Source organism: Saccostrea echinata, unplaced genomic scaffold, assembly GCF_033153115.1.
Source record: "Saccostrea echinata isolate AGI-Se365-2 ecotype Australia unplaced genomic scaffold, CSIRO_AGI_Sech_v1 ptg000030l, whole genome shotgun sequence".
NCBI classification, from domain to species: domain Eukaryota; kingdom Metazoa; phylum Mollusca; class Bivalvia; order Ostreida; family Ostreidae; genus Saccostrea; species Saccostrea echinata.
In genome coordinates this window covers 4,085,565-4,100,738 of record NW_026889779.1, presented here as the reverse complement: position 1 = coordinate 4,100,738, position 15,174 = coordinate 4,085,565, and the positions used below count along the sequence as shown (strand labels likewise).

Sequence of the window (15,174 nt, the reverse complement as noted above, 5' to 3'; positions counted from 1 at the left end):
ATTCGATTGCATTATTCGAACGATAGTCGAATATATTTGGAACATTTCCTGAAAATAAAATTGTATTTGAAACTTCACTGGTACATGATTTATTCATAATCCTGAAACCCTTTTACTTAAATCTATTTAAAAAGTAACATCAAAATTTAGGCAACGTAACGCGTGGATAGCATGATTATTTGAATTTCAAAACCTAATTTTCCAAAATGTATGATTTCCCCGTCAATAGAATTCATAAATGGGTTTGTACATGCAGTCAGTTTTTATTTGAAGTAAGCAAAGAAAAAAATTCCCAGGAGATATTTTTTTTTTTTAAAGATTATTATGAAAAAAATTGGAGAAGGGGGGGGGGGGGTAATCTCACACTATCCACACGTCAAGTGCCTGTGAAATTGTTAAACAGTTAGATACTGCTTATTCGATTATTGTTTGCTCTGGCTATCAAAATGTCCTTATACAGTTTAAAATGTAAGCGAATTGTTTTGATAATTATCGAAGTGTCAAAACATGTCACACTTATGGTTCTTCCTTGCGCTTGATCAATCTTAAAATAACAAAAAATAATTGGCACATGATATAAAATCAAGTCCAATTTATAATTTTACAAGCAAAGCCTAGTAAATTGGTGGGTAATTAATTACAAAAACAACACAGCAGTTACTGATAAATAATTCCCGCAGTACGCAACTAGTGAAGCACTTATAATTACTGTACTTTCTATACGTACATGGAAAATCAACCGTTTTTTGTTGAGGAAAATTATCTTATCGACTGTCTCTGAGGAAAGACGGTTTCTCAATTTTGTGATGAGAATTCCATCACGTTATCACTCTTTTATTGCATTTATTTAATTATGATAATATTCGAATGTCGTTCCATTATTCGATCGTCGGTCCATTCGAATGATAGTCGAATAGTCGACTATTCGTTGACATCCCTAGTTTTCACATTACTTTTTTTTCACCTGGTTCCAAATTTGGTATTTTTTCTGCTTAATAGTTAAATCATAGTGTTTATTAACATATTCAAAATGAACATACACTCTATACATGTATTTCCAATCAATTTTTAGGTCACCTGAGTCACTCAGGTGACCTATTGCTATCCGTTTTTGTCCGTTGTCGTGCTTCGTGCAATGTGCGTTAACATTTGAACATTTTTAGCTTCTTCTCTAAAACCGCTCAACCAATTTCAACCAAATTTGGCATATAGCATCTATGGGTGAAGGGGAACAAAAATTTGAATTTCATGGTCCCTGCCCCCCTGGGGCCTGAGGGATGGGGCTAAAACCACCAAAATTAATGCAATCTTTAAAAATCTTCTTCTTTACTCCCGGACACCAAGCAGTCAAACTGTTGGCATGAGTGTAATAAGCATTGAGCCCTCTACCAAAATTGTGAAATTCATGGCCCCAGGGTCAGGGGTTCTAGTGCTAGGGCGGGGCTATATAGATCATATAGTGAAAGTGCATTATTTCTTTGAAAATCTTCTTCTCTGCTCCTAGATATTAAATACAGTAATTAAGTACATAGTTATGATGAGCTAGAGTGCCTCTTCCAAAATTAGGAATTTCATGGCCCCAGGGGCAGGGGTTCTGGTGTAAGGGCGGGACTCTATTAATTATATAGTGAAAATGCATTAATTCATTGAAAAATCTTCTTCTCTGCTCCTGGGTATTAAATAAAGTAACTAAGTACGAAGTTATGATGAGCAAGAGTGCCTCTTCCAAGATTGTGAATTTCATGGCCCCAGGGACAGGGGTTCTGGTGTTAGGGCGGGGCTTTATTGATTATATAGTGAAAATGCATTAATTCATTGAAAATCTTCTTCTCTGCTCCTGGGTATTAAATACAGTAACTAAGTACATAGTTATAATGAGTAAGAGTGCCTCTTCCAAAATTGTGAATTTCATGACCCCAGGGGCAGGGGTTCTGGTGTTAAGGCGGGGCTCTATTGATTATATAGTGAAAATGCGTTAATTCTTTGAAAATCTTCTTCTCTGCTCCTGGGTATTAAATAAACTAACTAAGTACACAGTTAGGATGAGCAAGAGTTCCTCTTCCAAAATTGTGAATTTCATGGCCCCTGGGTCAGGGGTTCTGGTGTTAGGGTGGGGCTCTATTTATTATATAGTGAAAATGCATTAATTCTTTGAAAATCTTCTTCTCTACTCCTCAGTATCATTTAAACAAACTAAGTACATTGTTATGATAAGCAAGGATGCCTCTTCCAAAATTGTGAAATTCATGGCCCCGGTGACAGGAGTTCTGGTGCTAGGGCGGGGCTATATAGATCCTATAGTGAAGGTGAATTATTTCTTTGAAAATCTTCTTCTCTGCCCCTGGGTATTGTTTAAACATACTGAGTACATTGATATGATACGCAAGGATGCCTCTTCCAAAATTGTGAATTTTATGACCCCAGGTTTAAGGGTTCTGGTGGGGGGGGGGGGGGGGGGCTTCTATTGATTATAAAGTGAAAAAGCAAAATTTCCTTGAAAATATTCTTTTCTGCTTCTGGTTAAAAAAGCAAAGAAGCTAAGTGTATAGTTATGATGAGCAAGAGTGCTTCTTCCAGAGTAGTGAATTTCATGACCCCTGGGTCAGATGTGATGGTGGGGCTCTTGATAATATAGTGAAAATGCATTAATTCTATTCAAAAATCTTGTTTGCTCCTTAGTGTTAAGCAGATAAACAAAGTGATTAGTTATGATGAGCAAACTTATGGTCCCAGGGTCAGAAGCTCTGGTGTTTCGAGGGGGGGGGGGGGGGCTCTATTGATAATATAATGAATCTGTAGTAAAAATGCATTATTTCTTTAAAAATCTTCTCCGCACCTGGGCATATCTGAGGCAGACAGAGTAAAAGTTTTTATAAGGAAGGGAATTTTTACCAGAATTTTGAAATCTGGACCATTTGGTCAAGTGTTCTGGTCCTGGCCAGGGCTCTATTAGTTTGTATTCTACTGAGAGGAGTTATTCCCCTTTGCCATTTACTTTTGATAATTTATCACTGTAAATAATGTACTTGAAAGGTAAATAGAATAAGAGAATTATGCAAGAACTTTAATTGTATAATACAGAAAGTACTTTTATAGTTTTAATGATCAGATAGACTTGTAAGTAGTAGATAAATAAAAATGAGACAAAAATAACTTGTCTTATTAAATGTTCATCAAGGACCAAGAGAGGCCAATGTAAGAGATTTCAACAAGGGATTAAAATAGTACAGAGTTAATATACTGTATGGTGATAGTGATAAATGGGGAACAGATTAGAACCTAATTTATGAACTGTTAATGAATATTAAGACCAATTATTTTGTTGATCATGATCACCCTATATTTCTTGCTTTTGGGCAACAAAGCTTCACCTTTCAGTTTATTTTATACTCTATGGATCCTCTAAATTGTTGTATTATACTCAGGTGACCATTAAGGCCCTTGGGCCTCTTGTCTCCAGCAGAAATCTAGAATCCCGGTATATAATAGGTTGAACTTCCTTATGGAGAACTTAGTACTACATGTATATGTAAAATATTACAAAGATTCACATCAATAAAGATCTGATGCATGGAATGGGGGTAATTTGTTTCAGGGTTAATATAATTTACCTTGTAATCCAAGACAAGTAATTAAAGCATCATATTTTTAATATCTTCTTTATTAAAAATATGATTTGTAAGATAAAGTCAAGATCTAGTAAAGGAGTTTAAACAGCTTTTGTTGTCAGATCCATTGTAATGTCATTACATAAAGAATTCAAACTTATTTTTTCTCATTCTTTACAGTTATCCTTTAAGTTTTGTGTTTACCAAAAAATTAATATAGACCTTATTTACCCAAGATATGGTATTTATGCATCATTAGAGAAGACTTCATTTCTCAAGTTTTGAGAAACCTATGGAGTGTTTTCATTTACTAGATCTTGACCTAAGTTGATGTATAGAAAAGATACCCAGATATAGATTACTTATATTTGTAAAAATAATGTCTCACAAGTACAGGTAAGCTTTAATTTGATATATCGTCTTTAAAATCACCTACATGTAGATCAGTGAATTTAAGACAATATTTATATTAAGGGATTTTCCACTTTATAGATATTTTTCAATTATGTAAGATATGAAAAATTATTTATTTGATTAAAAGATTGCCTAGATTTGGTGCCTACCAGGCAAATTAAACTGCAGTGTTTTAATGTGCATGTACTTAACAATCTAATATACAGAAGCTCAAAGGTGGGATTTTAAAAGGATGGATGGTTACTTGTTGAAAGTTTCATTTAAAATGTCATTATTGTTAATGTATATATTTAAATGTTTATATTTTTAAATGGCTTGGAAAGTCATATAAAGATAATTTATTCTTACTTTTCCAGAAAATACAGGTTTTTATTCAGGAAGTATTTGAGAATGCTAGAAAAAAGGTTCTATCCATATTTTGTTTGTACATTTTCAATAAATAAAAAAGCTATCCTATGTTAGCATTGATTGAAAGAACAGAGCCTTCACATAAATGATGTTCTGTACTAAATAAGCTTTCAGTCTGCTTTCAACTTTAAGTTCCTTTAGTTAACATTAGAATGTAAAACAAATGTTTTATTGCTGACAGTCAGGCATGCTATTGTGATCTTTGTTTGTTGCAAGTATGTGCAATTAAACCTTTAATCTTGTGATTGGCAAAGTATGTACAATGTGTATGGGACTGTATGAAGATATATTAAGCACATCTTTTTATTAGAAATTTTGTTACTGTATGAGAGAGCCCACATGTATTGTTTCTTCATCGTTATTTGTTCACTATGACATCTGACCAGTCAGGTCCTATTAAAAATAAATGAAAATTGAAAAGAGAGAGTTTGTGTTATTTTATCAAATACATGTGCTAATTCAAAATTGACACATTGAGGACACAAGGAGTGGAAAAGTCATTGAAATCTTTGTACTTAGGAATATGATCATCTTCCTTGCACACTATTTGACTATTATTTGACAAAGCTATAGATAACAAGCATCAATGAAGGAATTTATTTCTCAAATTTGAAGTATATGTAGGCTTCTTTCATTTACTGGATCTTGACCTTAATTTTGTCTCTGAGTCAAGTTTAATTGCAATTGGACAAAAACTGTGGTAAGAGTAACATTTTGTAAGAATTTCACAGATATTTCTATTTTTAGTAACCATGCCAATACCTTTCATCAAAAACCAATACACAGAATTAATGTTTCTTAGTGTAGTCTACTTGTGTACCAAGTTACATTGAAATAAGACCAAAAACTGAAGGAAGAGTATCATTTTGAAGAATTATTTATGGACAGACAGCTAGATCGTCAGGATGGACGACAGACACCTTACTGTACATAACCTCCTCTGGTCTCTTTTAAAATGAGCACTGATAAAAGATATGGAAAAGTATGAAAGCTTTCTTCAGAGTCGATTGACATGAAACTCAAACTTGCTCTATAGGTCATCAATATAAATAGATATAAGCTGAGTTGAATTAACCATGGCCTGTGACAAATAAAACAAAATATATATCCATGTACATGACTTTCACCTCATATTTTTCACTTCAAAATAAAAGTTATTCAAGTACATCTTGTTATACCTATTTACTCTAATTGTACAATAGTTGGTGCATATTCATCAGGCTCCGAAGTAAAGTCCCATTTGAATTTTTGTGTCAAGTAGTCCCGAAACTTTAGTCCTTTTTTCCTAAGTCCACTATCATTTGAAATGTTTTCTAAATTGGAAAAGAACACTTGTAAAGTGGATGTAAGGAAATTATTTTCTGATAAAATATCAACAAAGAAGTCTTCTGGTGTCTCTTGGATGTGAAAATGAAGAACACCAATAAAGTTTGAAAATAATGCAGAGTGTTTTGCCAGTGATTCCTCACTGGAGCACATTACATGAACAAGATTCTTCCATTGTTCAAAGGCATCTAAAACCTGACCAATCAGAAAGCATATAAAGGCAAACTGAATTTCTCCAAGAATTCCCATTTCACTGTCATGGTAACATGAACTTAGTATGCTTTCCAAGACATAACTTGAGTCCATACTGTATTTTGTCATTTCAGCAGGAGAGCTGCCTGGGGGATATTTCAGCTTTGGTATGGGACTAAATCTGATTTTGCTTTCTTCTCGCACTTTCATATCTGGTAACTTGGACTCTGCTTCTTTCAGAGAGGCTGGTTCTGCATTTTCTTCCTGATTCCCTTGAGTGTCATCTTCCATAGACTCAGTTTTATCAATTAAAAGCTTGGCTTTCTTGGCTTGAGAAGATGTGCTCTGGGATCTTCGGGTCTGAGTGTTGCTTACCTCAGACACAAAGTCAGTGACAGAAGATATTGTTTTACTGAGAGGCTGTAACTTGTCCACCAACTCTGGAGTGATAAAGTTGCTGAGAGACACCCATTTCTTGAACCTGCAAAGAGATTTTGTTTTTGTTTTTCACTATTTTAAAATTGTATTCTTGATGAAATTTTAAGTGTTCATGAGTATTTATTTTGCCAAATACATCCCATTTCTATCATTATTCATCTAATTACTGATTGTGCCCCCTATTACTTAGCAAAAATATCTGAGGAAAGGGGCAAACAGACCATTAAATGAAAATGCTACATACTTGTCATAAGGGTAAGGGCCTAAAAATCTGTCTAGTTCTTTCAGATTGTCCTGAATGCGTTGAACATCAACAGCACTGACATTGTCCTCTGTCAAATCTGATTTAAAAAAAGAGAATTTTCAGTTAAGTTCTGATAAAATTGTTCGATAGCATGGATTTTTAATAGGGATGTCAGATCGGTCAATTTTTGATAATCGGTTACTCGAACATTTTTCCGATCGAGTACCCGGGTACTCGGTAAAACTGTAAAATTAATACAAGTGTGTTAATTTTCTTGAGCCAAGCTCTGTCAAACCCCAAAGCTGTTTTTATCACATTTATAAACGTATTTAAACATAGATTCCAACGGAAATGATTTTTTGGTACTAAATTTATTTATCAAATGAATATAAACGACACAATTTATACCAAAAAAATTACAAATGGTTTACAGTTCTTGTTTAGGATCTATCTGAGCAACGCAAAAGGAGGACAATCTGTTATGCAGATTTGTGATGATTAAATTAGGGAAAGAGAAAGAAGGACGTTGCTGGGATCGCTAGTCTAATATTTTTTTCATATGTTGGTTGTTTCCACGGTATACACTAAACCTACTATGCAAACTGACTTTCAACATTTTTTTAAAATCTTTCATTCTTTCTAACTTTGGAAGTGGGAAATGGCATTTCTATGCATGTCTAATTTCACTGTCGTATATTAACTAAATAATTTAAAAATGATTTGAAGATAACAGACCATACTTAAACGATGTACAATGAAAACAATTATTGAAGCCATTCAAAAATTAAGGACCGCAATAGGTGAGAACAGCTGGGTGATTGGTCACTAATTACCGTATATACCCAGCCACAGGCGATAACGCGTGTTTTACAGATGTAGATGACGACATGTTATTTACTGTATGCATTATTTAAGTTATTTTTTGATAAAGTTTTGATGAAAATATATACTTTGAAATAAGAAAAATATACATCCGAGTAAACGAGTACCATTTTTAGTATTCGATACTCGGACGTTCGATCGAGTACCCGGTTAACCGGGTACTCGTTGACATCCCTAATTTTTACCACAGTCAACAATTTGTATGTTATCAGGTATGTGCAGATACCATCTTTGATTCCATCCCATTTTCTAACAATGACTCCTTTCTGTTGGAAGTTGATGAAAGAACCACTTCTTGGACATACTTCTCCTGTCTGTCTGTCTCTAGCACTGAAAAGAAAATAATCTGATGCAAGTACATTTTCATTTTCAAAATATGTGAAGTTTCACCAAGACTTGGACATCATTGCTACAAATACTGGCATCCCCACCAACTCAATTTATATGATGAATTTTAGAGTGTATATTCTTGGACATGAAATCCATACCTGCAGTAAACAAAGTGGATTCCTGGTGGGATCATTTTAACCCCCTTGAACTTTTCTCCCACTGTCCAAGAGGAGTAATCAATTCCAAATTCTGTCCCCTCTGGAACATCCAAACACACCAGTGTTGCCCCTTCATGGAAAAGAACCTGAGCTGTCTCCTGATCCATGTCAAGAGTAGCCTACAATAGAAACATTAAAATACATGTACATATTGATAAAAAAAGAGGTCATAAAATGAAGATCTTGTCAGGCTTCATAAAATTTAAAATCAAATTTTTGGGAAAAGATTTCGTAAAGAAAGGGTGCTTACAGATTTCTAATATTTTAATTCAACAACTTATTATGTTCCCCAAACAAAGTTTTGGAACCTATTGTTTAGGTGGTGTAGACAAGATGAGGTGGTTGAATTAGCAAGAAAGCATGCATGTGTGCTTTGCTCTGACTGGCTGACACTAAAATCTCAATAACCTTCTTGCTTTTTGACGAAATACTTTTAAATTTAAAACATGGTCATACATAAGGAGGTTCTACATTATGATATATATGAGATATTTTGAAAACGCTCGCATGCACACGTGTTGCAATTTATTGGTTTAAACTTTAAATGGCTTTAACTTTCTTAGTTTTCAGTAAAACAGGACGAAATTCAGAAAATAGATAGGTATAATGGGTTCCTACATTGTACTACTATCAAAATTGAATGCAAGTGCATGCATGCACATGTGCTGGGCTCTGATTTGCTAATACTTATATGGCTTTATCTCTAAGAGTTTTCAATAGAAATGTTTGAGATTTCTTACGTACATGTAGGTCTTTATTGTGTCGAGTCTTCTTAAAAGGAAGACATGTGAAATATCTAGAAAACATGGGCATGTGCATGCTCTGAAATCTGATTGGCTAATACTCAAAGGACTATACCGGCTTCGTTTTTAGGTCACCTGAGTCACTCAGGTGACCTATTGCTATCTGTTTTCGTCCGTCGTCGTGCGTCATGTGTTAACATTTGAACATTTTCAGCTTCTTCTCTAAAACCGCTCAACCAATTTCAGCCAATTTTAGCATATGGCATCTATGTGTTAAGCGGAACAAAATTTATGAATATCATGGTCCCTGCCCCCCTGGGGCCTGAGGGGTGGGGCTAAAACCACCAAAATTAATGCAATCTTTAAAAATCTTCTTCTTTACTCCTGGACACCAAGCAGTCAAACTGTTGGCATGATTGTAATAAGCATTGAGCCATCTACCAAAATTGTGAAATTCATGGCCCCAGGGTCAGGGGTTCTGGTGCTAGGGCGGGGCTATATAGATCATATAGTGAAAGTGCATTATTTCTTTGAAAATCTTCTTCTCTACTCCTGGGTATTATTGAAACAAATTAAATACATAGTTATGATAAGCAAGAGTGACTCTACCTAAATTGTGAAATTCATAGCCCGAGGGTTCAGGGGTTCTGGTTCGGGGGGGGGGGGGGGGCAGATAGATCATATAGTGAAAGTGCATTATTTCTTTGAAAATCTTCTTCTCTACTCCTGGGTATTATTGAAACAAATTGAATACATAGTTATGATAAGCAAGAGTGACTCTACCAAAATTGTGAAATTCATGGCCCCAGGGTCAGGGGTTCTGGTGCTAGGGCGGGGCTATATAGATCATATAGTGAAAGTGCATTATTTCTTTGAAAATCTTCTTCTCTACTCCTGAGTATTATTGAAACAAATTAAATACATAGTTATGATAAGCAAGAGTGATTCTACCAAAATTGTGAAATTCATAGCCCCAGGGTCAGGGGTTCTGGTGCTAGGGCGGGGCTATATAGATCATATAGTGAAAGTGCATTATTTCTTTGAAAATCTTCTTCTCTACTCCTGGGTATTACAGGGTTCTCATTAACGCAAGAATCTGCGTCCTAGACGCAGCAAAATTACTTGGGACGCAAGGTTCTTAAAATCGATGCGTCCGCGGATTCATGATCGGACGCGTCCTCGTTAGCGAGAAAATTCGGGTAATTTCAAAAACGGGGAATTTAGATGTTAGGATTTGTCAAAGAAATATTTAATCGAAACCTTCCTGTGACTATCATAAAGTTCATCCAAGAAATAACTTTTCTTGTACTTATTTCTCTTTTTTTTTTTTTTAACAGGGATTGATCATAATTAAGATACTTCATGTTTATTAGTCCATAGTCATAATAATGTTGCATGTCAAACTCCGACAGCTGTAAACACACTGCAGCTTCTTCTTTTTTTTTTTTAAAAAAAAAAACACTTTTGAATCTTGAGTGTCTACATGTAGAAACCATAATTACTGCTTGTATACACAATGCGGCTTGATTATCTTGTGAATTTCACCCAGTGCAGACTACTGACAGGATTAGTTACGCCTCATTGCACATGACACCTGTGATTGTATACAGTCAACTTTCGGGTACTAGTTGATTATGCAACAGTTAATTTTAGCTTTATAAACACCAAGTTAATTTTTATGGCAACTGATTACGCGTGTATTTTAGAATGTTGCTTGAATGCATTACCAGTTTACATGGTTTATATACTTGAATATGTTAATATTGCGTAAACAAACTGATAAAATGATAAAGATTTTTATTGATGTTTGGATGGAAGGATACTGCAATAATTTAGTTGGGACTCAACATAATTATTCTGGGACCATCAAATTTAGCTGGGATGCAACCTTCTCAGAAATCTTGAGTCCTGGGACTCAAGTTGGCAAAATCCTAGTGAGAACCCTGGTATTATTTAAACAAATTAAATACATAGTTATGATAAGCAAGGGTAGTGAATTTCATGACCCCTGGATCAGGGGTTCTGATGTTAGGGCCGGGCTCTATTTATTATATAGTGAAAATGCATTAATGCTTTAAAAATCTTCTTTTCTGCTCCTGAGTATTTTTAAAACAAACAAGTAAGTACATTGTTATGATAAGACATGATGCCTTTTCCAAAATTGTGAAATTCATGGTCCCAGGGTCAGGGGTTCTGGTTCTAGGGTGGGGCTATATAGATCCTATAGTGAAGGTGAATTTTTTCTTTGAAAATCTTCTTCTCTGCCCCTGGGTAATAATTAAACAAACTAAGTACATTGTTATGATATGCAAGGATGCCTCTTCCAAAATTCTGAATTTCATGGCCCCAGGGTCAAGGGTTCTAGTTCAAAGGTTGGGGTGGGGGGCTCTATTGATTATATAGTGAATTTCTTTGAAAATATTCTTTTCTGCTTCTGGTTAAAAAGCAAAGAAGCTAAGTATATAGTTACGATGAGCAAGAGTGCTTCTTCCAGAGTAGTGAATTGCATGACCCCGGGTCAGATGTGCTGGTGTAAGGGTGGGGCTCTTGATAACATATTGAAAATGCATTAATTCTATTAAATAATTCTGTCTGCTCCTTAGTGTTAAGCAGATAAACAAAGTGATTACTTATGATGAGCAAACGTCTGGTTCCAGGGTGAGAGACTCTAGTGTTTCTTGGTGGGGAGGGGGGGGGGGAGGGGGTTCTATTGATAATTTAGTGAATCTGTAGTAAAAATGCATTACTTCTTTAAAAATCTTCTCTGCACCTGGGCATATCAGAGGCTAAAAGATTAAAAGTTTTAATAAGGAAGGGTATTTTTACCAGATTTTTGAACATCTGAACCATTTGGTCAAGTGTTCTGGTCCTGGCCAGGGCTCTATTAATTTGTATTCTACTGAGAAGAGTTATTCCCCTTTGCCGTTTACTTTTGATGATTAATCACTGTAAACAATGTACATGAAAGGTTAATAGAATAAGAGAATTATGCAAGAATTTTTATTGTATTATACAAAAAGTATTTTCAAGTTTTAATGATCAGGTAGACTTGTAAGTAATAGATAAATAAAAATGGAACAAAAATAACTTGTCTTATTAAATGTTCATCAAAGACCAAGAGAGGCCAATGTAAGAAATTTCAACAAGGAATTAAAATAGCATAGAAGCACTGATAGTTTTTTGATATACTATATGATGATAGTGATAAATAGGGAACAGATTAGAACCTTATTTATAAACTGTCAATGAATACTAGATTAATTATTTTGTTGATCCTGATCACCCTATTTTTAGCTCACTTGAGTCACTCAGGTGACCTATTGCTATCCGTTCTCATCCGTCGGCGTGCGTTGTGTGTTAACATTTGAACATTTTTAGCTTCTTCTCTGAAACCGCTGAACCAATTTCAACCAAATTTGGCATATAGCATCTATGGGTGAAGGAAACAAAAACTGTGAATTTCATGGTCCCTGCCCCCCTGGGGCCTGAGGGGTGGGGCTAAAACCACTAAAAATAATGCAATCTTTAAAAATCTTCTTCTTTACTCCTGGACATCAAGCAGTCAAACTGTTGGTATCATTGTAATAAGCATTGAGCCCTCTACTAAAATTGTGAAATTCAATTGTGTAAGGGCGGGGCTCTATTGATTATATAGTGAAAATGCATTAATTCTTTGAAAATCTTCTTCTCTGCCACTGGGTATTAAATAAAGTAACTAAGTACATAGTTATGATGAGCAAGAGTGCCTCTTCCAAAATTGTGAAATTCATGGCCCCAGGGTTAGGGGTTCTGGTGTAAGGGTGGGGCTCTATTGATTATATAGTGAAAATGCATTAATTCTTTGAAAATCTTCTTCTCTGCTCCTGGGTATTAAATAAAGTAACCAAGTACATAAGTTATGATGAGCAAGAGTGCCTCTTCCAAAATTGTGAATTTCATGGCCCCAGGGTCTGGGGTTCTGGTGTTAGGGTGGGGCTCTATTGACTATATTGTGAAAATGCATTAATTCTTTGAAAATCTTCTTCTCTGCTTCTGGGTATTAAATAAAGTAACTAAGAACATAGTTATGATGAGCATGGCTGCCTTTTCAGAAATTGTGAATTTCATGGCTCCTGGGTCAGGGGTTCAGGTGTCTTTAGGAATACTACTATACGCGAGAATGATAATTTTGCGAGCACACTACCTCACATAATTACGCGAAAATAAAGTTCTCTGTTTTCTAATGAAAAGTATTTCTAAATATTGTAATTTTGAATCTGTTTGCCAACTTCATTTACATGTAGTTACCCGGTAACCATTTCATGTCCCGTTGTGTATTATAATAAGTCCAGTGTCACAGCAGAATGCCCCCCATGAACATTTTTAGTATAAAGAGAAACTTGCTCGCAGTTGAAATGTACTCAGTTTTACTGTGAATTTTATGTAGCCCTTCTAGGGTTAATAAAATTACTAACTCAGCCTTCAAATCGACAAAGATTGCAATGCAATTCTCTTTGAAATAATTACATATTGTGTCATATAAATGCAATAGGAATCTGGGTGATATGCCCACATCCTCACTATTTAAATAATATGTACAACAGATATGCAAATACACCAAATAGGCTCCTGGGGCCTGATTTACAAAAGAACTTATGACTATGACCAAAATTTAATTCTGCTAATAACTTTCTAATCTACATTAAATAGAAAATGGTTTTAATGTTTTTAAAAGGTATGTGGAAAGATACTTTAACACTAGTAATTTTGAACAGAATAATTAATTTTGCAAAATCTTACAATCAACTGAAGTTTTTGGTCTTAGTCATAAGTTCTTTTGTAAAACGGGCCCCTGCATGATCATGGCAGAGTCAAGTGATTTGAGGTACAAGGCTGATGGAAGATTTTCATTTTGAAATGCCAACATTCATACAAAAATATTATGAAGACTTTCACAATAATACGTCTTTAACATTTTTCATTCATGTTTTCAAAAAATCTCAGACTCTAAAAGTTGACTCCGAACTCCAATCCAAGCAATTATAATTAATTACACTGTGCTTCAATGAAATACACATAAACAAATCTGAAGAAGAAAGGCTTTTAAAATGAGAAGGCTTGAACTTTTGTGGAATCTGTAATGTTAGAATCTGAAGGTCAGTATCAGCATGGTGGGTTGGCTCATTATAATTTTATTTATATTTCCAAAGACAGAGGTTGGTTGTGCATACATCTATTTATAGCGAATTTCCTCTGCACTATCAAATATGACTAACTTGATTCAGCAAAATTGAAAAAAAAACACAATTAAAAAACAAATACAGACAAAATCTCATTAATACGCCTTGCCAGATCAAGTATAATCCATGTATCACCGCTTACCATGACTATATTTACAATATTCACAAAACGGCATGCAAACGTTTGTAAACAATCTTGGGTATTTCGCACCGATTTGTTTCGCTCTCGGAGTTCGTCCCATGATATTTCATACCATGACAGACTCAAAATATCCCATAGTCACATAAGAAATTTCATACGTATTATAAACGTTTCTGTTTTCCATTCTGTATATATACTATAGTAAATGAACATTACATACTATATCTATTTATATATATATATGAGAAAACAACATAGTACAATATAGGAATATTACAGTCATTGTACATATACTATTTGTATACATTTTATGCATCATAAAAGTTGACAGCTAACTCTCTGTTCAATATACAATTGTTTGTTTTGTTCTGTTTATTGTTATTTATGACTATGATTTCGGACATTGTTCATCTTTATGCTCCACTGTGGGCCCAAATTGGTTGAATAATATTCTATTCTATTCTATTCTACAGTGTTTACGGTAGATCCGGATCAGTTTTCATTTATACATTGGTAGTGAAAATTAATAACGAGATTAATATAAATATTTACGTACTGTTGAGAGCCCATTCTCGTACCTTTCATATAAAATGAGATTTATTAATTTATTACTCGGCTTTCGTAAGTAACCGAAGTGTATTCAACAACTAAAATTACGACAGTTTCGGATCACTTACGACAGTTGCGGATCACGGTAATTACCATTAGGTTCTCCCCAGCTTGATTGTTTAAAATATATATATTACTATACTATATAGTGTAGTAGATATATATTTTAAACAATTAGGCTGGGGAGTGCCTGTTCTTATTACCAGTAACGGGATGTTTGGCACCGGTGCATGGTTTGCTACATGATGGTTTGCGCCGATTCTCTTTAGCGCTGATATGGTTTGCGAAGTGATGTTTCGTACCGAATACATTAATATGCTTTTTATGTTGATATTTATTATAATATATGTAAATAAATATAAATTTTTTAACAAACATTTTTTTTTCACAGAATGGAATAG

The 15,174-nt window shown here is 34.5% G+C and overlaps 1 protein-coding gene across 1 annotated transcript; it reads right to left on the bottom strand.

The window, feature by feature from the left end:
* Positions 1–5,597: 5,597 nt before the first annotated feature.
* On the bottom strand, positions 5,598–14,210 carry LOC133197119 (protein AAR2 homolog). Its single transcript, XM_061332969.1, has 5 exons — positions 14,165–14,210; positions 8,001–8,179; positions 7,739–7,842; positions 6,631–6,727; positions 5,598–6,429 (listed from the first exon to the last, which is right to left on the bottom strand). The coding sequence occupies exons 1-5, from the start codon at positions 14,165–14,167 to the stop codon at positions 5,613–5,615; spliced, it is 1,200 nt and encodes a 399-aa protein (XP_061188953.1). The 5' UTR covers positions 14,168–14,210; the 3' UTR covers positions 5,598–5,612.
* Positions 14,211–15,174: the final 964 nt, after the last annotated feature.